This window comes from Leuresthes tenuis, unplaced genomic scaffold, assembly GCF_036924035.1.
Source record: "Leuresthes tenuis unplaced genomic scaffold, fLeuTen1.0.hap1 SCAF_22, whole genome shotgun sequence".
Lineage (NCBI taxonomy): Eukaryota > Metazoa > Chordata > Actinopteri > Atheriniformes > Atherinopsidae > Leuresthes > Leuresthes tenuis.
Window position 1 is genome coordinate 4,454,472 of NW_027325376.1, and position 24,544 is coordinate 4,479,015.

At 44.7% G+C, this 24,544-nt stretch overlaps 1 protein-coding gene across 2 annotated transcripts; it reads left to right on the forward strand.

Annotated features, from left to right (window-relative positions):
* Positions 1 to 1,785: 1,785 nt before the first annotated feature.
* nat8l (N-acetyltransferase 8-like) lies at positions 1,786 to 18,271 on the forward strand. 2 transcript variants are annotated; one of them, XM_072376727.1, is made up of 3 exons: positions 1,788 to 2,311; positions 3,507 to 3,671; positions 16,317 to 18,271. In XM_072376727.1, exons 1-3 carry the CDS (start codon positions 2,008 to 2,010, stop codon positions 16,682 to 16,684), a joined length of 837 nt encoding a protein of 278 aa, XP_072232828.1. In that variant the 5' UTR covers positions 1,788 to 2,007; the 3' UTR covers positions 16,685 to 18,271. The 2 variants fall into 2 exon arrangements, with proteins under 2 accessions (XP_072232829.1, XP_072232828.1); XM_072376728.1 differs by lacking the exon at positions 3,507 to 3,671 and having other exon boundaries at positions 1,786 to 2,311.
* Positions 18,272 to 24,544: the final 6,273 nt, after the last annotated feature.

The following is a 24,544-nucleotide window of genomic DNA, read 5'->3' on the forward strand; positions in this document are numbered from 1 at the left end:
CAAAACTTGAGATGAAAAAACCCTCAAATCAAACAGCTTTTATGTCCTCTGACTGCAGCAGATATAACCTGGAGGTGTTTCAGACTCTCGTGCACATGAACATAAGCAATATATGTATTTAATCGAACTGCGGCTAGTTTCCATGTTTCTTAATGCCTGAATCTTAGGGGTTTATGCGGAAGCCAAAAATTTCGATGCCTTCTCATCTTCCAAAATCAGGACGCAAGAGTTGCAGCTGCAGAAAGTGCTAAAACTGGAGCAATAAAATGACATTTACATCCATAAACACATCTGATTATTGTCTTTTATTGGATAATTTGGATGTCGTAATAAGCGTTTTCTGCCATTTGCGCAAAAATGTTGACGTTTTCTGCAACTTTGCCAGAGATGCTCACTCATCGTGCCACATTACCGACCGTCCATGAAGGCAGCACTCCGGAGCAGGCTCAAAAGAAACGATGCGCATGCTCAGAGCATCCTCCTACCGGTGGATACGGCGCACTTCGCTGTTGAGGGTGTGCTGGTGCGCATAAAATGCTCTTTCGACCGCATTTTTTTTAATGGAGTAAACGTTCTGGCTGAGCAGAGTATGTGAGGACACGATGCAGAGTATCTGCCCGCACTCCTCCTACTCCGCCGCTCCCCGGGCAGGAGGAGGGGAAAGCTTATACCTTGAGGAGGAGGGAATGGGGGTGGATGCAGCCTTTTATCAATTGCAAGTTGCCTCTGATGATCCAGTTCAAACTAGTTCTGCTTTATGCGACTGTGGCTTGCAGAGGTTCCGCACTTCCACGCAAAACTGAGCGCAAAAAAACCCTGGAGCTGACACTAATTCCAGCATGATTTGAATAAAAAATGGATGGAAAACTTGACAAACTCATATTAATTCGCGGCTAGACTTTATTGGCGCATTTTCCGCAAACACAGATATTTGATGGTTGGTAAACGTGGTAAAACACGCAGTTCGTCGCGTGCAAGCTGTGGAAAAATAAACGCACACATAAAAACAGAGAATTTGAGAGCAGGAGTCATATAGAGGGTGGGTTGGTGCGTGATGGGGGACGACAAAAGAATCGCTCAGCAGCCTTTTGTGCGCCACAAGTCGCCGATAGATCATAGACGGGGTTTCACATACGCAGTAAGGAGAGATGTAATCTCCATGTTGGGAGTGATGTATGGCAGGAGCGGGGAGAAGGGAAGCCATGGAGGGATCACTGCAGTGCAGCAGAGCTGTCAGTCACCCGGCAAACAGCCCACCGTGAGTCTGGACTGTGCAGCCGCTCTGCTCCATATGAATATTTGCCTTTTAATGTCTGAATATAGATTTAAATGCGCAACACAAGGGTCTTTTCTCGTTAAACCTACCACTATCCTGTTTGATGTGCGCAAAAATGAGCTTGTCTCAGCTGAATTTCACCTTGGATTTAGTGATGACAGGCTCACACGATTTTAAGAGTCTTAAAAAGCGTTTTAAAAAAGATCTGCAGTCGGTGTGACCTGTTTGAGAAACGCCCCCGCTTCACCTCGCGCCTCCCCGCTGCGTTTTGCATCCCAACAAACCGGGGATCCTCCTCACTGTACGGCATAATGAAGGCAAACCTGCACAGAAACACTCCGCACTCTCACCATCACACCCTCCTCCTGGGCCCACTTTCTCAAAATACACACTTCTCCGGCACACATAAGCCTGTCCAGATCTCTCCCCCCTCCCTCCCCCGGCCGGCAGCATCCAATCTGTGCGGCGGGAGGACCTCCCCAACCCCTGAACCCGAATCTACCCGCCCTGCGCGCTTATAAATACGGCTTGAATCACACCGGCAAGTCTTGGTCGTCAGAAACTCTCAGGGTTGCAGCAGAACATCCCCCTTCGTCTTATCCCCCCCTTCATCATCGTTTCGCTGTTTTTTAAGAAAATCTTACGCATCATCCATTTTCATTCATTCTTCCTCTCTTATTTTTCTCCCCACCTCTTTCCGAACTGTAGTTGTGTCCTTTGCGGCCAGTTGCATGCATTTATCGTCTCCCAAAATGGTTTGCGAGACTAAAATTGTTGCGGATGAACACGATGCTATACCTGGGACGAAAAAAGAGTCGATGATGTGGAGCTCTCCTGCCTCCAGCGTGGCTCTAAACCCCGCCGAGGCCATGGATGTGAGGAAAGATGCGGTTTTTATCCGCGAGTTCGAGCGCGGGGATCAGGAGGAGGTGCGGCGCATCTTTTATGAGGGTATTATGGAGCGGATACCCAACACGGCGTTTAGGGGGATCAGGCAGCAGCCCAGGACCCAGTTTTTATACGCTCTCCTGACAGGTAAGTGCCGCTATTACTACGCACCATGTGGCGAAATAATAGTAATAACAGACCCACTTTTCTAAAGCTATGGAAACTTCATTGTGCTCTGACATTAATTATGCATAAAGCCCCGTTTATTCTTTCCGAGCCTGCATTGGAAGACATGTCCCCGCTGCGCTTTGTTTTGGTGTCCGCATCCGGACGTGATTTATGACTTGTGCTAAATCCCACACAAATCTTTTGTCTCTGCACTTTCTGGCCCAGTGGGAGAGGTACAGTTGGGCAGAAATCTGTTGCGGCTGCCTCTCCGCCGGCATGTTGCTCACACAACAAAAGGCATGGCAGGCGCATGGTGCATGTGTGGAACCGGCGGGCCCCGCTGATGGTGCGGTGACATGCCGGTGCCGTAAATGAATGAGTGAATGAATCTGAGGATTGGCCCACAGGGTGCGCGCACGTACTAAAAAACAAAAAAAGGGAGACGATAAAGGCTCCCAACACACACATGAATTCCCTGTGGTGCGCACACGCATTGTGCTGACGCCCCCCTCCTCCTCCCCCTCCATCGCCTCCGCACAGCAGCCAATGCGCCAGCCGCGCACTCATTTCGTTTGGCTTTTGTTGACGTTGATTAAAGCCTCGTGCATCCTGACCGGTGACTCTCTGGAGATTTTTGGTTCCTGCCAATAAACCCCCCAAATGATGATTATCCCAGCGGGTCTAAATGTGTCGTTTTATTTAAAAAAGAAATCGGTCTAATTAAGCAAAAAAGTCATTTCAAAGCTTGCATGTCACCCAACATGCGATGCGCAGCATCCATTCTGCCTGTTTCTGTTTCCTTTTACGCCCCCAGCGTTACACCACGATAATATCTCCAATTTGAACAGGTTTAATGAAAACAAAACTAACATTTTCCTCTTCTAAGAAGAGAAGTTTCATCCCGCAGTGTTGACGTTTGTGCCTTTGCAGCTAAAGCCACGTGCCTTACTTCCCAGTCTGGAGAATGTGGGTTTGTCTGACAAATAATCCGGATTTTTCTCGATCAAAATGATCCATTGTGTCAGAATTCTGTGCCGCTGTGATGTTTGTGTCGTCATGTTGTCTGTGAGCTCGTTTCTTTTGTGTCTTTGTGGGGTTAAATTTCTGCCAAAAATCAAACATGTGATTCTCTCTTCTGACAGGTTTCGTTTACTTTTCTTCCATTTCTCCATAGTAATGTGCTTTTTCGTGACCAAATCTGTCACGCTGACCTGCTGTGCACCCCTCATTCTCATGGGTGCACGCTACTACTACAGCAGGAAAGTTATCCACAATTATCTGGACTGTGCTCTGCACACGGACATGGCTGACATAGAGGCTTATTACATGAAACCCACAGGTAAGAACCAGGAGGAACCTCACCGTCCTCACACACATGTGCGGGTGTATCAGAAGACAATGCTCCACACCAGCTGTTTAAAAACAAATCAAAATGACTGATAAAGGCCACGTAAAATAGCTGCTCGCTTTGCAAAGTTAGTCACTCTGATGCAGCAGAACAGATGCATCAATAATCCAGACGACCACATGAAAGCCAGTGACTGATTTGTGCTTCAAACTGTTTGGCTGAGCGTCCCAGACAGAGCTGGCTGTCTCTCTGCTTTCTTTCCCCTTCGTTCCCACCCCTCCTCCCTCTCCGTCTCTCCACTCCTTCCCCCACTCGCTTCCTCTCCAAACTCCACTTGGCCACTGGGGTGGGGGTGGAGGGCATCACAGGGCTATTGATCGCTCAGAGGAGGCTGCTGATACACTTTCTGCGGTACACTCGGTGTCGGCAAGGCTCATTTCCTCCACTAACGTTTCTAATTGGAAAAATCAATCCAGCCCTGGTGTCATCTCCAACTATTAAATCTCCTCTTTGGGCGGCTGCCATCTGCAAACATTTTCACACATTCTCCTGTGGCGTCACTTATTGGAGACTCTGTCCTCCGTTAACCCGAAGCACGTAACCAACATGAAAAGCAGGTTGTGGGTTAAGCCGGTGAGTCCCCCCCCCCCCCGCCTTTTGTCCGTTTCTCTCTGACATTGTGCCCCGAGGCTTGATAATCCACACCAATCACAACTGCAATTTAGCATTCCCATTATTGCTGCCAGGCCATGATGGTTTAGAGGGGGTCAGGCACCACTGCTCCTGGACAATGCTAATGACTGAATGGGCCCGTATGGACCAACACCTGGGCACGGTTCTGATGGAGGGCCACAGCTGGCCCGTGTTACAGCGGGTCGGATGGCAGAGAACGTGGGAGCGTGTCGTCAAACACAGAGTGAAACATTTGGCCCACGGCGGGGAACTTAAAGGCACAGAACGCAGATTTACTGAGTCACACGTGACAAATACCCGAGTGTTCGACCCGCTTCTGACCCGCCGGACAAAAAGGCTCGTTGCCAACATGCATTTACACGTTCCTTCTATGTAGTTTATTGTTAGCTTTTTGTATAGCTTGTTATATCCACGAGTGCAGGCCTGTAACTTCTTTGGATGCTATTTTCCACTGCTAGCAGCGTAGCAGGTGGCAGGATGACTTCCTGATTGATTTAAGAGATTTACGCCTGAAAAATAGTCTGAAAACTAGCTTGTTTGAGCTCGTTTTAGCAACAGTTTCTCTTTTAAATGTTTATGTTTATGTTTTTATCAGACGCTTTTATCCAAAGCGACTTACAGTTAGGCAGATAGGGTAAGGGGGTCTTTCCTAAGGACCCCTACTGGAGGTAATACCTTTCATGGAGGGGAATTGAACCCAGATCTCCCACATGAAAGGTAGCAATCATACCACATACTATCCAGTCCCGATTTGTAAGTCGCTTTGGATAAAAGCTGCTAAATACATAAATATAAACATTTAAAAGAGAAACTGTTGCTACAACGAACTCAAACAAACTAGTTTTCAGACTATTTTTCAGGCGTAAATCTCTTAAATCAACCAGGAAGTCATCCTGCCACCCGCTACCCTGCTAGCAGTGGAAAATAGCATCCAAAGAAGTTACAGGCCTGCACTCGGCATGCATCAGATATTGACTCGACAACCCTATTTAACTCTGCAAATCAGCCTCTATTATAGAAGACAGCTTTCAGTATTCAGCTGGTTTTGTTTGTGTGAGGAGGCCTGACAGAGGAGATGTTCAAACATGTCTTTAAAGACATGAAATACAGAGATCCAGCGAGCACGAATGCATATATTACAACATATTCGTGTTGAATGCTTTAAGAGAAGCTCCAGTGAATGTTCTGAAAGTTGAAATGTTACTTTAATCAATATTTCCGTGCAACACGACTGATGGTGGGCCTTTTTAAACATCGTAAATGTCAGATTTCAGCAATTAATCAACTTAAAGGAGAAACGTCACTTTAAAGAGGACATTTGGTGCTTTTTAGGGTCTCCCTTTTCTTCGGTGTGTTATAAAGCTGTTGCACACACAAGATGTGCAGCAATTAAAGGAGTTATTCTCTGCTAAAGAAGACTTTCTTGTTTGCTGTTACCTCACTATGTGCCACGGCTACGTATTGCCTGTTGGGAGGAGAGTCTGAAAGAGACATGAGATGCTTCTGCACTCAACAGAAGGAGAGTTAAAGGGGAACTCCGGTATTTTAAAACCTTATTTCTGGCATGAAATACAGAACAGTTTGGTGAAAGTCGGCGTCCTTCGGAAGATATTTAGATAACTGGAGATCCATATAACGGAGTGAACGGGGCTTAGAGGATGCAGCCTCTAAATAAGGCATTATCTGTCTTTATTTCACCAATACTTTAAGAAGAATGAATGAATGAACGTGTGCTATAGCTCTGTTAGCTCATAGCTGCTGTGTTGTTGTTATTGGCGGCTATCGGGGGGCTTATAGAGGGCTTTCTACACACTCATCTACTGGGATGACGTCATAGATGCCCGCCGCTGCTGCACAGCTCGTTCACTCCGGTAAGAACGTCCATCTTACTCAAAGACGTCGTCAAAATCTGATAAATATCCTGCCATGTTGCACAAAACTATCAGCAGCAAACTCTGTGTGAAGTTAGCCGACTGTCACAGAGCACGGAGTGAATAAGCTGTGCTGCAGGGGGGCGTGTGGATGAAGTGGTCCCAGTAGAAAGTGTGTAGAAAGCCTCTATAAGCCCCCCGATAGCCGCCAATAACAACAACACAGCAGCTATGAGCTAACAGAGCTATAGCACACGTTCATTCATTCATTCTTCTTAAAGTATCGGTGAAATAAAGACAGATAATGCCTTATTTAGAGGCTGCATCGTCTAAGCCCCGTTCACTCCGTTATATGGATCTTGAGGAATCTAAATATCTTCAGAAGGACGCCGACTTTCACCAAACTGTTCTGTATTTCATGCTAGAAATAAGGTCTAGGTTTAAAAATGCCGGAGTTCCCCTTTAACCTGTTCAAGTAGACTTTAAATATAATTATGAGCCTTTGAAGAAGCACAATGTGGGCTCTAAATGTGAGGAAACACAGGAAGAAAAGGGATGATTCAACTTTCAGCTCTCAATTCTTTACATTTCTTGACATTTAAGTGAACTTATTAAGCTCTAATAAGCAGACACAACTACATTATAAGAGAAATCAGAGTGAACGATCCCTCTCCACATGTCACAGCTACAACAATCGATACTCTTAACCGCTGTGTCTGTTGTGATCACTCACTGCTGTCGCCTCCTTCATCTGAGCTGTAATAAAGCGTGGCTGTAGGCAGGGAGGCTGTAAAGCAAACTGAAGTAATCGAGGTTTGGATAATAAATCTGGAACGGTTGTTTAAAAAGAACTAAAAGCCTGTTTCTGTGATGAAAATGGAATATGAAGCCAAAACACTTGAAAGTTAATGCCAGTGATTACTGGTCTTAGTTTCTAATAGTTTATCTCTGCATCAGCATGCAGCAGCCTTTCAGTCTTACTCAGAGGGGATAAATCAACGATCAATACACTGGTTCATAAACGACTGCAGCGTCGTCACGGCAAGAATCTCCCAAAAACCTCAGCAAAGCACAACTTATCCAAGAGTCGCTCTGCTGCTTGTGCTACATTCATATCATCTTCTTGTTCTAGAGAAGTGGAATTAATTAATCAGATTTATCAATAAATGTCGCTGTGTTATCAGATCAAAGATTGATTGACAGCCGGGGTAACAAGGTGTATATATGTGATATCTATATATAATCTATAATGAGCAAAGGTACATTACAACACGAGGACAGTGTTTTGAATGCCCAGTGGCACCATTAAAGTGGGTGTTTGTTTCCCCTTTAAGCCCAGTTCCAGGTCCCGCCCGGACTCTACTGATAAGGCGCCTCTGTTCTTTACGGGGTCAAAGAGTAGTGGTCATCCAGCTCTTCAGCTGGGGAATTAGGGCCCATAACCACTGCATCCTCAAAATAAATCTATCCCTGCAAACCAGAGGGGGAAAGGAACTGGGGAGGAACTGGGACTGGGTTTAACGCCTCAAACACACTTCAGCTTTCAGATTCAGGGATTACAAGCAGCATCTCTCTGTAGCCGTTTGTGCAAAATGTCACATCATTGGTTCATGTCTCGCTTCTGAAGTGAATATCTTGATTATTTTTAACTTAGTCGCCATCGGCAACCCCAGAGTCAAACCCTGCCTGACTAGAACCGATGCCCACTCACTGATTGGCTGTTCCATGAGGCATCTTTGATCAAAACAGGAGACATCGCAGTACCCTCCAAAGTGTCTCGGTGTGTGTAGCTGAGCGTATATTTACACCGTGTAAGTGCTGCTGTGGGTGAGCGAGGGCTCGCTCTGCTGCTACCTGCGGTGCTTATTTTAGCTCTGAGCGACAGAAGCAGAGATAGACGGTGAAAATGTGGAGGGAAGGAAGGAGGTGAGTAAAAAATGGGAGCATGTGAGGGAGGGGTGCTCCACAGTGTAACGTTTTCTGTGTGCAAGACAGAAAGAAATCAAGAGCTTGCTGGTTAGCAGGGAGACAAAGGGGTCTCCTGGGGATATTTCTGACTCGTCAGCTGAAGCGTCTCAGATTAATAAGGCTTCCTATGCTCTGCTCTTCTATCTCTTCTTCTTTTCTCCCACCTGTACGGCTCCTCCTCTTCCTCTCCACATTTAATCTGCGCTGAAGGTGCAAACGAGGCGCCGCAGTGGCCCAACATCCCGGTTCCTTCCAGCTCGCGAAGCTTTTCGTCCTTAAAGGCTGAAATTAGACACAAAACGCATATTTTTAAACAAAAAAAAAAACAGGTACAGTTAGCTTAATTAGCTCATTTTTAGCTGACAAAAAGTGATCACTGATAGAGGAAAACAGACTGCGATTACGGTTCATCAACAACTATTTTAATGAAGAATAATCAGGAAAAAACATGAATAAATAAGTTATGACCTTGGATAATCTGGCTGCTTTTCTTGATGAAATCGACTCGTGTTTCAGCAAACTTTGGTGGACATTTGTCACTAAATTTGCACATTTAAAAATCACAGAATAATAGCTGATGACATATTATGCTAATCCTAGTTTCTCATGATCACAGAGTCCACTGCCTTAGCTGTTCACTGCAGGTATGTTTGCTTTGTCTATTCATTTGTTTTGGAGCCCATCACCTTTAGTCTCACTACCCTCAGCTGGTGTTTTACATCCCACTAAAATCAATAGACGCCTGCCTAGATGACGGCGCCATTAACGCCACGCTGAGCTTTTTCTCTGCATTTGGACCTTTGGTGACTAATCACAAAGGATTTGTCGTTGTAGCTGATAATTTGAGTCAAATTCAGACCGAAACAGTGCACATATGTCGAGTTTGGGGAAGCCACAGCGGTGAGTAACACTGCTCAGCTGTACAACTTTCTGCCGGTAAACCCTGCATCCAGACGTTCACAGCACCAGATCCTGCAAAAACATCTCAGGAAGGGCTCACAGAACAGCGAGCCTGAGGTTCTCCGGTGGGCATCAAACCCAGCCAAAGACCTCACCTGAGAACCTGCTTATGTCCTGGTCCCAGACGCTCCAGAGCATCCATGCTCTGACCTGCCATGAGGCAACATTGGTCATAATGTTGTGGCTAATCAGTGTTAAGATGCCAGCTTTCCTTTTTGAACATCTTAGTGTCTCTTTGCTGGTGGAGCAGCACAATAAGAGCAGGCATGAAATATTAATTCTGCAGCAGAGGAGACTTGATGCTCTCTGTAGTTGGCTTGAGGAACTACATGCCCACAGAGCTGCAGCAGTAACCACAGGAAGGTGAGCCATGTGTGTAAAATGTGGCATTCAACACCAAGCCTGCACGCAAACAAACGAGTGCAGATGTGCAGCAAAGCAGTAAAAGGATCAGTAAAGCTCACATAATGAACTAAGTGAGAAGTAAAAGAGCTGGCTGAGTGCATCCGCTTCTTTATGTACCATTTTATGCTTGTAGGCCCGACTTCTGGTGTGAATCTTCACTTCAGAACGGATGAATTATTCATTCATGTGTCTGACCGTCACCTCCACCCACTCTCATTTGCCCGTGGAGGAGGAGGAAACTGCTGATGTGTGTGTTCTGTGTGACAGGCTAATCCATTCCTGCAGCATGCACTCTGACCTGCAGAGCAGGGTGTGTCTTGGGGAGTCCATTAAGGCGGCTGTGTCTGCTTTAAAGGACCAAAGGACACTGCACAGAGCGTCTTATTATTCTTTTGTTGAAAGGGGAAAGGTTGAGCTACGAGACAAAAATCACATAAAGATACTTTCAGCGCTCAGTTGCCCGGCAGAATGAAGAAAAACGTTTCTTTTTTAGCAAAGCAAGTGACTAAACTGTGGTGAGAGGTAGAAATAATGCTTCATCACAACCTGATAAAACACAAGAAGAAGCGCGACATTCATCACCAGCAGATGTGTGCGCTCGCCGCCTCACGGCGCCCACATTAATCACGCTCCGTTTAGACTCAGAGCCACACGCTCAGGCACAACTCGGCTGACTTCAGGTTCCCTGCAACAACGACACACATTCTGCAGAGAAACGGAAACATCTGAACTCGAAACCATTAGAAAGAATCTTTAAACAGCCGTGTCTAGACTGAATGCTTATCGAGTGAATTAGCCTCTGGGTTTCATCTGAGGGAAACTAGAATAATCTCGTTAGACTCTATAAAAACCATTCCCGTGCATGCGCTCCTGTGTGTGAAAGCGTGTGTGTTTTACCTAAATGAAATAAGTATTTAACACTCCCACACAGATGCAGAAAAGCATACTAATATCCCTGTAAAGCAGTCTAAAGAATGATCTCTGCTGCTGCTCTAAGAGGACAGTAATCAGATTTTTGCCCATGTGAGAATCATTGTAAGTGATTTTTTTCAGAGCTCTTCCTCACTCTCTGCTTTATTTCTTCTCTTAAGATCATCTGTATTCTTGAGGTCCCCTCCCCCTCCAGATTCTCCATCCTTCCTCCCTCCCCCCTTTGTATTTGTATGCCCTCGCAGCAGTAATGGCTCCTTTCAGGCTCATCACTATTACTGTTAACACACAGGCCTCGCCATCCTCCTCCTCCTCCTCCTTCTTCTTCTTTCAGGGGGGGGCACAGATAAATGACTTCTTCTTTTTTGTGCCTCTTTCTCCAAGTCTTTTTTCTGAGTGAGTAAGCTCATTCATGCAACTTACACCCACACCAGGACACTGGTGGTGCACGTTATTAATGCTGCGTTGAGCTTAAGCAGCTGCAGAGCTGGAGCAACAGGGAGTTTAATGCCTTGCTTAAAAGGATCGTCCTATCGTTCCTTTACTCACTTTTCAGTCAGTCTTACACAGCTTCTCCCTTTCGTGCATCTGCAGTATGAAGCAGGACAGCAGGAAGGTTCAGTAGATGAGGGTAAATGTATAAATAAAACCTAATATACAGCTTAAAGTGAAGACTTTTTGTTTGAAATAACTTTTTTTTTTTTAGCTCAGCTACTTAACCAATTGCTTCCATACATTTCCTAACATCTACCTGCATGTAAAAGAGGAACGGCACAAGCGGGATATTGTATTGATTGTCACAGCAATCGCCCTCTGTAACCAAACTCCTGGCGTATATATGGATAGACGATTGTCTGTCCAATCAGAGGTCTGCAGTGTCTTCGCTGCACGATCCCGTTTAGTATCTGTTCAGCTCGTCTGGAACCTCAGCTGAGAATAAAGAATAAATAATAAAAACAATAACATGTGCCATAAGAATAAAAATAGTTTGATGACAGCTTGAGTGGGCAAAGACTTTTAGAAGATGGAGGCTCTGATTGGTTTTCCCTCCGTCACAGGCGGTGATTTGGGAATAGTTCACAGGTTACTAACTGTGGATCTCAGCAGTCGGGAGGGAATATACCAGCTCAATAAGTCTGTATTTTGGTGCCATTTAAGGCTTTGAAGGTGAGGAGTACGGTTTTAAAATCAATGTGAAATCTAACCGGGAGCCGGTGCAGAGAAGCAGGCACGGGGGAGATGTGTTCGTGCCTTTTTGTCCCAGAAATGAGTCGAGCTGCAGTGTTTTGAATGAACCGGAGACAGCAGAGGCAGCCCTGCCTGATACTGACCGTCAAAGCGTTCAGATTTTAATCTGGAATAAACAAGACTGAACGACATCCTGAGCATCGAACCTAAACATCAGATTAATAAAGCTCCTGGGGTACAGCGGACTGTCATAAGAGTAGAACTGATAGCGTACATTATGGTATTAAATAAGCTGCCAAGCGATGGCATATGAACAGAAAGAAGGAGGCAGATGACTTAAAGGGGTCCAAATTAGGTTTCCATAGCAGCAGAAGAACAGCGGCACGTTTAAAACCCTCTGGAAAGGAACAAGAAGCCAGAAAAATTTTATGTTTTAAAGAGAACAGGTTTAAGCACAAAGAATTCTTCTTTAAACCGCCTGGTGAAAACATTTGAGAAGAGGAGGTCATACAGTAGATTACTGATCACACAGTAGATCACATAGTAGATCTTACAGTAGATCACAGATCACAGGGTAGGTCCTACAATAGATCACTCAGTAGATCATTCAGTAGATCATTCAGTAGATCACTAATCACAGTAGATCTTACAGTAGATCACAGATCGCACAGTAGATCACACAGTAGATCACAGATCACCAGTAGATCACTGATCATACAATAGATCACTCAGTAGATCATTCAGTAGATCATTCAGTAGATCACTAATCACAGTAGATCTTACAGTAGATCACAGATCGCACAGTAGATCACACAGTAGATCACAGATCACCAGTAGATCACTGATCATACAGTAGATCACACAGTAGATCATAGATCACACAGTAGATCACTCAGTAGATCACTGATCACACAGTAGATCACTGATCATACAGTAGATCACACAGTAGATCTTACAGTAGATCATAGATCACACAGTAGATCACACAGTAGATCATTCAGTAGATCACACAGTAGGTCCTACAGTAGATCACACAGTAGGTCATACAGTAGATTACTGATCACACAGTAGATCAAACAGTAGATCACACAGTAGGTCCTACAGTAGATCACACAGTAGGTCATACAGTAGATTACTGATCACACAGTAGATCAAACAGTAGATCACACAGTAGGTCCTACAGTAGATCATAGATCACACAGTAGATCACACAGTAGATCATTCAGTAGATCACACAGTAGGTCCTACAGTAGATCACACAGTAGGTCATACAGTAGATTACTGATCACACAGTAGATCAAACAGTAGATCACACAGTAGGTCCTACAGTAGATCACACAGTAGGTCATACAGTAGATTACTGATCACACAGTAGATCAAACAGTAGATCACACAGTAGGTCCTACAGTAGATCATAGATCACACAGTAGATCACACAGTAGATCATTCAGTAGATCACACAGTAGGTCCTACAGTAGATCACACAGTAGGTCCTACAGTAGATCATAGATCACACAGTAGATCACACAGTAGATCATTCAGTAGATCACACAGTAGGTCCTACAGTAGATCATAGATCACACAGTAGATCACACAGTAGATCATTCAGTAGATCACACAGTAGGTCCTACAGTAGATCACACAGTAGGTCATACAGTAGATTACTGATCACACAGTAGATCAAACAGTAGATCACACAGTAGGTCATACAGTAGATTACTGATCACACAGTAAATCACACAATAGATCACACAGTAGATCTGCTTTGTGATGGAATGAGCGTATCTGTTCAGATGATGAAAACAGTCCAGGTCGCTGTTGTGATTTATGTTTTTTTGGCGCTTCCTATTTTTAAAAATGAATTATTATTATAATTTTTTTAATGAAATCGGTTGTTTTTGGCCCATCCCACCTCCAGTCGGATCGAGCAGACTTTCAACCAGTCAGCATTCAGTTAACTTGTGGCGTGATCTCTGCAGCCCATACGTTGTTAGCTTCTCGGAGGATCTCCATGAAGGTATAAAACAGCTGCTAGCATGCTGACGTTTGCTAAGAAGCACTGAACTCAGGTGCAGCTCGGACCACTTTATTGGAGCAAAGTGAAGCTTTGAACTGACAAAGGTGCCAAATGAAAACCTCAGAGTACTAATGAGCAAAGGAATACTTTGATCAAAGTCCATCTTAAGCAGAAAACAGGACATATAGATGCGTATATATTGGCTCCTCTACTGAATAAATGGTAAAAGTCACACATTTAGACACATGAGTAATCTACGAAACACTAAAATGACTCATGAGTTGTTTAATGGAAGACAAAACAAGCGATTTAGCACATTTTTCAGTACAATTTGATCTCACTCATCCTTTGTTGTCTCCACTTGATCCTCAGCAGGACCATCTGAGCCCATCTTTAACTCCCGACTTGGCTCCCTGTTGACCCAGAATGCAATGCGCCGTGATGTCTTTGCCCACTTTCCATAACTGTTGAAGTGTTTAGTTCAAAGTGTGTATTACTAATGTGAAACTAAAAGCACCTTTAATTTTGGATCAGCTCGTTATCTTTTCTTCATCTGAAACATACCTCCAAATAAGTATAAGAGCATCGGAGCCAGATGCCGCAGATGTGATGATTCCTGGGCAGTGATGTCAGAACGCTTAGCCGCTAAGCTAAGCTAAGCTAAGCTAAGCTAAGCTACTTCCCTCTTAAAGGGGTGTAAACAGAGTTTTTTGTGATCTTTTCGAGACACGGTGTGAAGTAATGCCCACAGTCTGAAGAGCTGTGCCTTCCTGAGCTGCCCTCATTGCTGGCACAGGCTCAGTCCACACAGATGGTCAGGACGGCTTCATGGACGCACACCCCCCCCCTCCCAATGTTTTCCTTCGCACACTTCCCCGGCTGATCAGCCGCTTCTTGTGTGCAAAGTTTCCACGGCTCAGCCGGCTTCTGGAGCATCTCGACTCGGGGTGACAGGGTGATCTTAAGTGCTTTTTTTAACAAAAACAAACAAAACAGGTTGATTCGGGGTATTTAGGGTGTGGAATTTCCGCATATAAGCAGATTAACGAGGTGCTGTTTGCACACTTTGAGGATAGGAAGGACATGGGATGTGCCTGCTGCTGCCATCACCTGCACACATGCAGCCAAAGTGGCGGGAACAGCTTCACACGGGGCCTAAATCTCCGCTAACGCGCAGAAACATGATGTCATCATCACCGCCTGTTTCTGCGTGTGGAAGCGAGAGATTCAGCGAAAACAAATGACAGGTTATTTTATGTAGAAAGACTTGAAAGGGAGGGTTTTAGGATTCAGAGCTCATGAGCCGGAGGTTCGCAGGTCAACTTCTGCCAGTCACGGAAGAGTCAGATTTACTCCATCTTCAGCAAACAGATGGCATTTTGGTACAAAACCATGGAGCTGCTGCCAACATATGACGTTAGTGGAGCTTATTTGAACATAGTTATGTAACAAAAGCACGAGGAGCAGAGAGTCTTTTTTTCTTTGAAAGATTAAGATTGGTAAAGGAGGTTATAGTCAGGGCCTGTAACACCGCATTATGATGGTTTTAGGATTCAGAGGGGAATGATTTCAAGAGAAGACGTTTCTTATCCGCTAATGTTAAAAGCTCATCCTTCAGTAGAAACTGAGACTGTTCAGTGGCTCTTATTCCCTTTAATCTGCATCCAAAAGGATTTAAACCCTGAACCGTAATCACTCTGTATCAAAGTGAGCAGCTAACAAACGGCAGCTGGAAATAAGATCGATATTAAATGGGGTTATCTCTGGTAGAGGTGCATTGTCTGCTGATATTTACCAACAATGTGTTTGCATTTTTATCTGTCACCAGTGTCTGATTAACTTTGATGTAACTCCTGGTGGAAGCTGCTGCAGAAACACCAAAAACTTCATTTTATCCACAGTTTTTACATAACAAGTGAGGTTTAAGTATAATAAAATGCTTCCTCTTAACCTCTTTTCTGACATGTGTATCAGTTACTTTGTTCCACTTAACTGTGAGTCCAAAATGACCGAGCTTTTAACCAGCTTAACCATTTTTACTGAGCAGCTAATGTCATTAAGCTCCAGTCAGACACTGGTCTCTGTCCAGCTCATTCATAAACTCCCTGCATCCCTTCCTCTAGTCTCTATATTTTTGTCTCTACACACCAGACATTTAAGCCATTACAATGTGATCATGCTTGTGTTACTAGTTTGCTGTTCATGCAATCATTGCTTTGATAAATAAAATGTTCTTTTGAGGCCAATTATGCTGCTTATTACGTTAAAATGTCCCAGTTTAGGCGTGGATTTGTCTCCTGCAGCCAGAGTTAAACTGTAGGAAACACTGACATGTGATCCATGTAAAGCTTTCATCTACAGATGAAATGTGTAAATAAATGAGAGGGTTCAGTTTGGCTCCTTCCGGTCTCCATGCTAAGCTAAGCTAAGCTAGGCTAGGCTAAGCTAAGCTAAGCTAAGCTAATGGGCTGGTGGGTCAGTGTTGATATTAACTCTACTTTCATTAATCTTCTCATTTGGCTGTAACATTTGAGTGCTTGGCAGTAACTCCGGCCTGTTCGGTGGATCTAAAACAATCACATTCTTTATGTTTCCTTCTGCCAGGCTCTTGTTTCTGGGTGGCACTGCTGGACGGGCGGGTGGTGGGCATTGTGGCAGCGCAGGGCCACGAGGAGGACAACACCGTGGAGCTGCGGCGCATGTCGGTGGACTCTCGCTACAGAGGTAAAGGCATCGCAAAGGCACTGGGTCGCCGTGTTCTGGAGTACGCCGTGCGCAACAACTACGCCGCCGTGGTCCTCGGCACTACGGCTGTGAAGCTGGCCGCCCACAAGCTGTACGAGTCGCTGGGCTTCCGTAGAACGGGCCAGAGCGAGGACCACAGGCTACCCGGGATGAGCCGCTCGCCCCTGGAGAGGCTCTTCTTCCAGATCCGCCACAGCAGCTACCGCCTGCAGCTCCGTGAGGAGTGAGAGGTGACGGGGAGGAAGGGAGATGGAGAGGGGGAGACGGAGGAAGAGAGGGACAGAGAGAGCAATAACCCTCCTTCGCCTGAGAGCCCGACTGCATCCTCTCCGACAGCCTTTATTTATTTAGTGTCATTAGAGATATGTTTGAGTAACTCTTCTGTTTCATCTTAAAGTCACTAACATTTTTATTACTATTACGCTTTTGTTTTTGTATTATACTTTTACATTTTAAATGAGAGTTTGTTTCTTTTCCTCTATTTTATTAAGCTATTTTTTGTATCTTAACCCTTTCGACTGTATGAGAAAAATCCCCCCCCGAGATCACGTGACTCAGATCAACACTTCCCTTTATTACTATTCCACAAAACTCCCTTTTTTACCCCTCCCCCAACACCTCCCTTCCCTCCCAGATTCCCTAAATCCTCCCCCCCACAGCAGAATTCAGCTGGCGGGTTTTGACGAGGCGATGAGGCGTTTGCGCCCTGCTGGGAGAACAGAGCGCTGGAAGGGTCAGTGGATATGGTTTCCCTGAGGAGGGGGTGCTGGGTGTGCTTTTGAGACACACCCTCAGACTTTTACAAACAGTCGTGTGCTGTTACGTTTGTGTGTGCGCTGCTGACAGAACGCGGTCGCACACGCGAGCCATTTGGCTGCTCGCCGCTCTCTCAAGACGCCATATTGAAGCACAGCGAGGGCGCGTTACTGACCCCCACAGAGGGGAGGGAGGATGGGCACCGCAATGTGCACGGAGCATCTATCCTGCGCCCTCGGTGGACATGAATCCGCGCTGTGCATCTTCAGTGATTGTTCAATCTCCTCCTCTTCTTCTTCACTTTATTTAATTTCTCCGGTTTTTTTCCTCACGGGAGCCGTGGAGAGGGTCTCTGATTGGTTGAGATGACCGAGGGGTGCTATGGGGGGTGATATCGCTGCATGTCAGAGCTTGTGTGAGTGTGTGTGAGTGTGTGTGAGTGCATGTATGCGAGGGTATGTCGCCGTGTGTGTTTATGTTTGTGCATTCGATGAGGCTCTAAACCAAGCCTCTAAAAGTTTATGAACCTTTCTCTCTAAGAGTCGAGTAATTATCGAACTTCACACGACTACTTTCTACGCGTGCTTTCAAACTGTTTACTGATTGAATCAAGATTAATTCTAACATTTTGATTATGTTCACAGTTCAACTGATAATTTGTAATTTTGTAACTTTAAAGAAAAAAAACGCCACACCTAAATATGCAAATTCTACCGTCAAAACCACGACTGCAGCCTCCACTTCACATACTTAATCCAGGCTATTGGGGAACAGCCTGGGTAAGACCTGACTACGAGCAATACCTGCAGACCTACAGTACATGACTGAGCACAAACAGCAAATAAGTATTTGAGGCCATGTATTGGCATTAGTATTCCTCCTGCCCCATGTGTTTATATTGTGAATACAGCTGAAAACCCATGTAGCGAATGTCAAAGTTTCTCCCTCCATCTCCGTGCTCCTACCAAACAACCAGCAGTAGATTCAGCCATACTCTGAGCCTAAGTTGTGTCATTAAACATTTGTAAGAAAATAAATAGATAAATAAATGAAAAAAAGCACATAAAATTCAAAAAGGAAAAAAAAAAGAAGACAAATGTAATTGTCACAGAGCTAGCACTGACCATCCATGCCTTGGTTTCCTTTCCCTTTTAAGCTCTCCTTCCTTCCCCTCCATGAATCTGTCTGCAACCCTGGGTTAGACCACACACCCTGCACCCCCCCCCCCCCACCGGCCACTCCTGTCCAAGCTCCCATTCACCCCCCACCCCTGCATGTGCCCCGTAGCCTTGCTGCACTGCTTTAATTACTCCATTTGAAGCTCGTTGGACCAGTCCTAGACCCCGCCCCTATTCTGATGTCATCTAGGCAGGCTGCAAATGATGCACGGTCATGTGTGCAAGGGTGGCTTGGACTTTGAAAGAGAAAGTGTGTGTGATGAGAGTTGGTTCGGATGTGGAATAAACTCACCCACCGCGGCGCTGCCTGGATGACATTCTGCCTGCCAGCCAACCAACTGTAGAATGCAAAAAGCAATGCAAAGTGTGGCATGCCTCTGTACCTGTGTACGGTGCCTGCCCTGGAAAAGCGTAGGAAAAAATTAACGACATATATGTACTATATATACTATCTATATATAAAGAAAATAAGCTTCTTTTTATGATTAACATATAGAAGACATGTGTGTTTCTTTGGGGAAAAAAAAAAAGGAAAAAAAAAAGAAATCAATGTACCATTTGCATGAAATGTGTCTTCGAAGGCAAATATAACTCTTAAGGGGAGAAACTCCGAAACGCAGCGTGGAAAAGAGCTGGGAATAAAAAGGTGAAGGTTTGGAAATAGTTTTACGTGATTTTTAAATTATGTTAATGCTCTGATCGAGACAAGGGTGTGAAATCCAAAAAAAAAACAACCACAAAGCCAAACGTTACTTAGGTAGACGATGGGCTCCATTCTTAAATCTAAAAGCAGCTTTATGCATCACTGGCTGGGGGACAAGATGAAATATTCCAGCTTGTGGGAAGGACTCGTGTGTTTAGAGGGCACAAAAGGACGAATTCTCAACTCCTGCAGCTCATAACAAGTAAATTATACAACACTTACCCGTCTGCCTTTGCATCTAATGTTAGATTAAACTTGCCAGGTGATTATTAATCTCGGGATGTACTTATTTAATACCCACGGTGATGTGGCCCCTTCCCCTTAATGCTATTGTTCGTGCCATGTAAAATGAAACCGAGGCCGAGTTGTGATGCTTTCACTGGGCCGACGTCAGCCAGAGATATCAGAGCCGTGTCAGGTCACGGTTTCACCCTCATCTTGCATCACTTGTCTCTGCTCGTGTGCTCAGGCCCTTCAGACCGGGCTTTGGGCTCGGAGGAGGATAAGAGCGAGAGCTGGAACGTTTTTGGGTTGTTTTTTTTCATTATCCTTCTACTGCTGCCAATCTCACTTCAATGGGAGAAATGACCACCCACAGCGGTGCATATTATGAAGAGGTGACACCGTTCAGAACGCCTTTATGCACTAAAGCACGGCTTTAAGGACGGTTTTGAATCGTAAAAGATGAAGTGCACTGACTTATAATGCATTTATTTCTAGTCTGAGCAATGTCTGTTTAACTTCTTCATGTGAAGCCTCACCTCTGTTTAAGACTGGTCTTGCACACTTAATGTTAGAATGTAGTAAACTGTATGCATCTACCAGAGTGTACATTTACTTTCACACCATTCCCCTCAAATGTTGCGCTTTTTGTTTGGTTTTCGGTGATTTTTTTTTGAATGGGAGTGTGTTTTTCTAACGGTTGAGGTTTGAGAGGATATGCTGCATAAAAACCTCGTGTTGGAGCGGGCTCTTTAAGCTCTTTGAGCTCTTTAAGTTAAGTGTAAATGATCATCAACGGAGGCACAAGCTGAGGCGAAAAGCTTCAACTTCAGAAGCTTTTTCAAATTAAGACGCAAGCTCTGTCCATTGTAAAAATCAAACAGTAGAAATATCAGCACGAATCCTGATTAATTATCCTTCGGTTTATCAACAAGGTAAAGGAGCCTGTTGTTCAAATTGCACAAATGTACAGACCCTGTGGGTTTGCTGTTACTCTGATGGTGTCCGATGGGTCGAACACTCACAGGCATGAATGTAAACTGCCAACATTTGGTTTTAAACCTTTCCTGGTTGCTTTTCGCTTCACGAAGGAGAAAAAAAAAGGTTAAGAGCAGCTACTGGTTCTTTCATTAAGTGACTAAACCACTCCATTAGATGTTAGACATTTTGTAAATAGCCGTGTTTTATTTACTGCAGCCTGTCAGTTTTGCTGGTCCGAACCGATCCTGATGGAGTTCATTTTTGCCCCAGAAAACTGTCCCACCTAACGAGGAGGGCGAGGGAGGAATGTGCCACATTGGCAGTTAAAGAGGGGGTGTGTGGGGTGGAGGAGGAGGTCTGCAGCCACAGAGCTCCACAGCATGGACTCCCCCTCTCTGTCTACCTCTGGTGAGGACTTTGCTCCGCTGTGGCAAACACCGAAGGACTCACTCTGGACTGAGGCCACAGGTGCCAGGAACACATAAGCACTTGTAGCACAACTGCGTCTTGTTTTGCTATTACTGTACAGTTCTGGTAGTTTTATTTTCATTTGTACATTTCTTATGAAGATGATGGATTAATGTCTTTCTTTCTCCTGTATTATCAACTGTGTGTATCATGAGCATCGATACAGGCAATTATACCACAAACCACGGCTACTTTTAGAGGTGGAAACTTGCCAAAGGTGACAGTAACTGCTGCATTTTTATCCCAGTCATGGCTGCATTCGGTTGATCTGAACACAATCCCAGAATCGCTTGTTATTGTTTGGAAAAATCCTGCCCATGTGCCATCTGATCAAGCAATAAGTACGAACAGACAAAACAACTGAATAACGACACAAGGATTTTATTGAGAACGTGAGATGCTGCATTGATATTATATCCCTTATACTGCACCAGTTTATCAGAGTATCTGCATTGCAACACGAAGCCTGAAGGGGGGGGGGGAGTCTGTAAGATGTTTTCTTTTTCTACTTTTCTTTAAACGGAGGTGTCAAAGATGTTTTGGTGTTTTTTTTAAGGTGTACAGGTGTACCTCTGCATGTCTGTACAGGAAATGGCGCGCGGGGGGGGGGGTGACGGATGCTAAAGATTGAGCGGTTCAAGCGGACAGGAGAGGAAGCCGGTGCAGCCCCTCTGAAAATGCTCTCTGCCAATTCTCTTAAAGGAGGTTTAAAGGAGGTTTTAAGGAGGTTTTAAGGAGGTTTAAGGGAGGTTTTAAGGAGGTTTTAAGGAGGTTTTAAGGAGGTTTTAAGGAGGTTCACGCACTGAAATTCCAACTCCACGACTGAGAGTAATCAATTAAAAACGTGCTGCAGTTGCAGAAATCCCAACTCTCTGCCATGTTGACGTTTCTCACGAGGGATTCAAAGGGTTTCTTTGAGTCTTCGAGTTAGTTACTGTAAAGTTGTAAAGTATATTTTACTGTAAATAGCACCTCGGGGGTCATTTTTACTCCTTTTGTAACTACAACTGTGGATTTACAAGATATAAAAATATATTTTTAATTGATTTAAGAAGAGATTCTCCAGGAGTGAAGGTTTCTTAATCTGAGCTGCCTCACATCGGTCCCATATTGAGCGGCGGCAGACACTTTCAGAGGCAGCCGCGAGCACCGGCCTCGCCGTAGCGTCTCTGCCCAGCACTGACGGGTTCAGACTCAGTCTTTCTCGGCCTTCCTGCCCGCTTGAACTCTCAACATGACAGTCGAAGCAGTGCAGCAGCGGCAGCTCTGTTAGCTTGTAGCACACACCAGCCTCGGCCGGGAACATCTGCGGCTGTGGACCGAGCTATCGAGCTACAGCAGGCTGCTGCGCTGCAGCGGCGCTCTTTGCCCCGAAGCCCTGTCATGGCTGTTGTCTGTTGCCAGGAAACCAAGCCGCACAAAGCACAGCAGGGGACTGATATACAGCCACACTGTGGGGAGGCAGGCTGGTCAACCAGTAGGCCGTGATGGAGGAATGGAAAGGAATTGATGGATAGATAAACGCCGGACTTTAGGGGGATGGGATTTAAACTTTGCATCTTAGGGTTTTTGTTAAAGGAAATTCGTAGACAAGATGTAGAGTCAATAGTGCCTGGGGGCCACTATGCCAGAGAGGTTATTAAAGATGAAATCAAACTGTGGAAAGCAGGTTTAAATGTGGCAAACAGGAGCTCTGAGGTATGTTATCTGCATGTAGAGCAGTAAGCCAGGCGCGGTGGGGTCGTTTCAGACGGATAAGAGATGATAACACAGCTGGTTCAACCAGTCTGCCCCAGCCTCAGTGAGACCGCAGGGAAAAGCTGTTTTATTTCTTGGGGTCAATTAGCTTTCAGTTCCCTTCAGAATGCTGTGTAATCACACCAGGATTACTGTTATTATTGTGGCGATTAAAACCCTTTCTTTTTTTTTACTGACAACTGGAACCCTGTACAGATGTAAAGATGGGATTTCTTGCATTACGGAGATGACTGAAACAAGGATGTATATATATTGTATCAATTAAAAAGACGATGCATTAAGCTTTTAAATGCTGCGGCTTTAAATGTGTTTTTATTTTCAGGGGCACATCGGGAATAATCTGAGGCAAATGTTAGATCTGAAGAGGAATAAATGTCAGGAATTGCAGGGTCTACTTACACATCCCAAGGCAGCGATGAGTTGCTCATGCGGTTGCCCTTGACAACTGAGTCTTCAGAGGTACTTTCAGACCACGGCTCCTGCTGATGGTAAAGGACACTAAATTGCAGAAATCACAGTCAAATAAACACTCTTGTAACCCTTGTATGTATCATCTGAAAGATATTAACCTGCATAAACTATAGCGGATGTATTATTTCTGCATTAAAATGAGCAGAAATAGGAGGAATCACACATTTGAGACATTAACTGCTGAAATGAAGCAGTGATGTCACAGAAAGTCGAAGCACCAACTGAACTCTAATCGTTTAAGAACAGTTTTATATGTTTTACCTCCACTCAGTCCATGAGGGCCCACTTCAATTTGAACATACCAGCCTCACACCCCCCCCTCCCGCCTTGCAAAGGAGGAGAGGCCTTGCTCTCTCCAACCACCAAACAATGAAAGAATTAAGGGCCAGATTTCCATAATACTGTCCGTCGCTCTGGCTCTGAGCCGCTCTGGTGAGAAAAGCTCCTCTGAAATCAACAAATGGAAAGTGGAAAAGCTTGAGGCCCATTCAGCTGAGACTGAAAGGAAACTGCAGGAATGTAACTATAAATAAAAGAGGGAAGTTTTTGCTCATTAATCCACATTTAACAAGTGACGACTCAAAGAACGAGCAGCCAACACGAAATGACATTTCATATTCATAACTGGGGCTGTGGTTTGTTTAAAAAGCCTTCATTCAAATCAAAATCGGATGGATTTATAAAGCACATTTAAAACAACCACACACTCAAATGAGAAAACTAGATTAAAAGATAAAAAAAAAAGACGACATCAAGTAACGTTTTGCACGAAAAACTTCCCTTCAAAGTAAGAATTAAACAATAAAAATGCAGTTAAAGGAAAAGGAGAAGAAAGGTGTCTTCGGTTGTGTTTTAAAGAGTACGATCTCGACCCGGGAACCGCTAAAAGAGGATCTAAAAGGTCTGGAGTCAGAGTAAAGCATTCAAAAACATTGAGAATAAAGATTTTTTTGTCAAATTTGAATAAATTTTGTAGGTTTAAGGGCTTTTAATAACAGGGTGACATAAAAGGGGCAAAGAAAGCCTTGCTGAGGCTGCTGATCAGGAGGAAACTTGGTGCCTGAAAGCTGGTGAATGTGTGTTTCTGAAGCATGTGTACGAGCATTTCAGGAATGTGTGTGTGTGAGTGTGTGTGTGTGTGTGTGTGTGAGAGTGTGTGTGTGTGTGTGTGTCACCAACAATATAAAAGGGTAAGTGGGTTAGAGCCCAGCGAGCACATAAAGGATAAACCGGAGAGCTGGATGCTCACAGCTGAGCAAAATGAGATCACCTGCTTTAAGTCGTGCACAATCTGTCAACAGCAGGTGAAGTTTATTAGGAAAAGAAAGCACCGAGGCGTCATCACGGCGCCTGTAAAAGCGCGGCTCTTTCCCCAAGCGGATGTCTCTCATCGTTAATCAACCATTAAGAGTCTTTGGGATTACTCTGCTGTCTCATTTGTACACCTCTTGTTAAGTCATCAGCTCTGCCGATGCTAAAAGGCAGCATGCTAATTAGCTCAAGAATTGAATTAAGGATGAAGGCCAGGTGTGCTTAAGTGAAAACAGGTG

Bases quoted from the DNA above. Each gene is read 5' to 3' on its own strand.
- nat8l (XM_072376727.1), top strand. From the start codon at position 2,008: ATGCATTTATCGTCTCCCAAAATGGTTTGCGAGACTAAAATTGTTGCG. The intron at 2,312-3,506 runs GTAAGTGCCGCT...ATTTCTCCATAG, and splicing joins TTTATACGCTCTCCTGACAG to TAATGTGCTTTTTCGTGACC. The intron at 3,672-16,316 runs GTAAGAACCAGG...TCCTTCTGCCAG, and splicing joins TTATTACATGAAACCCACAG to GCTCTTGTTTCTGGGTGGCA.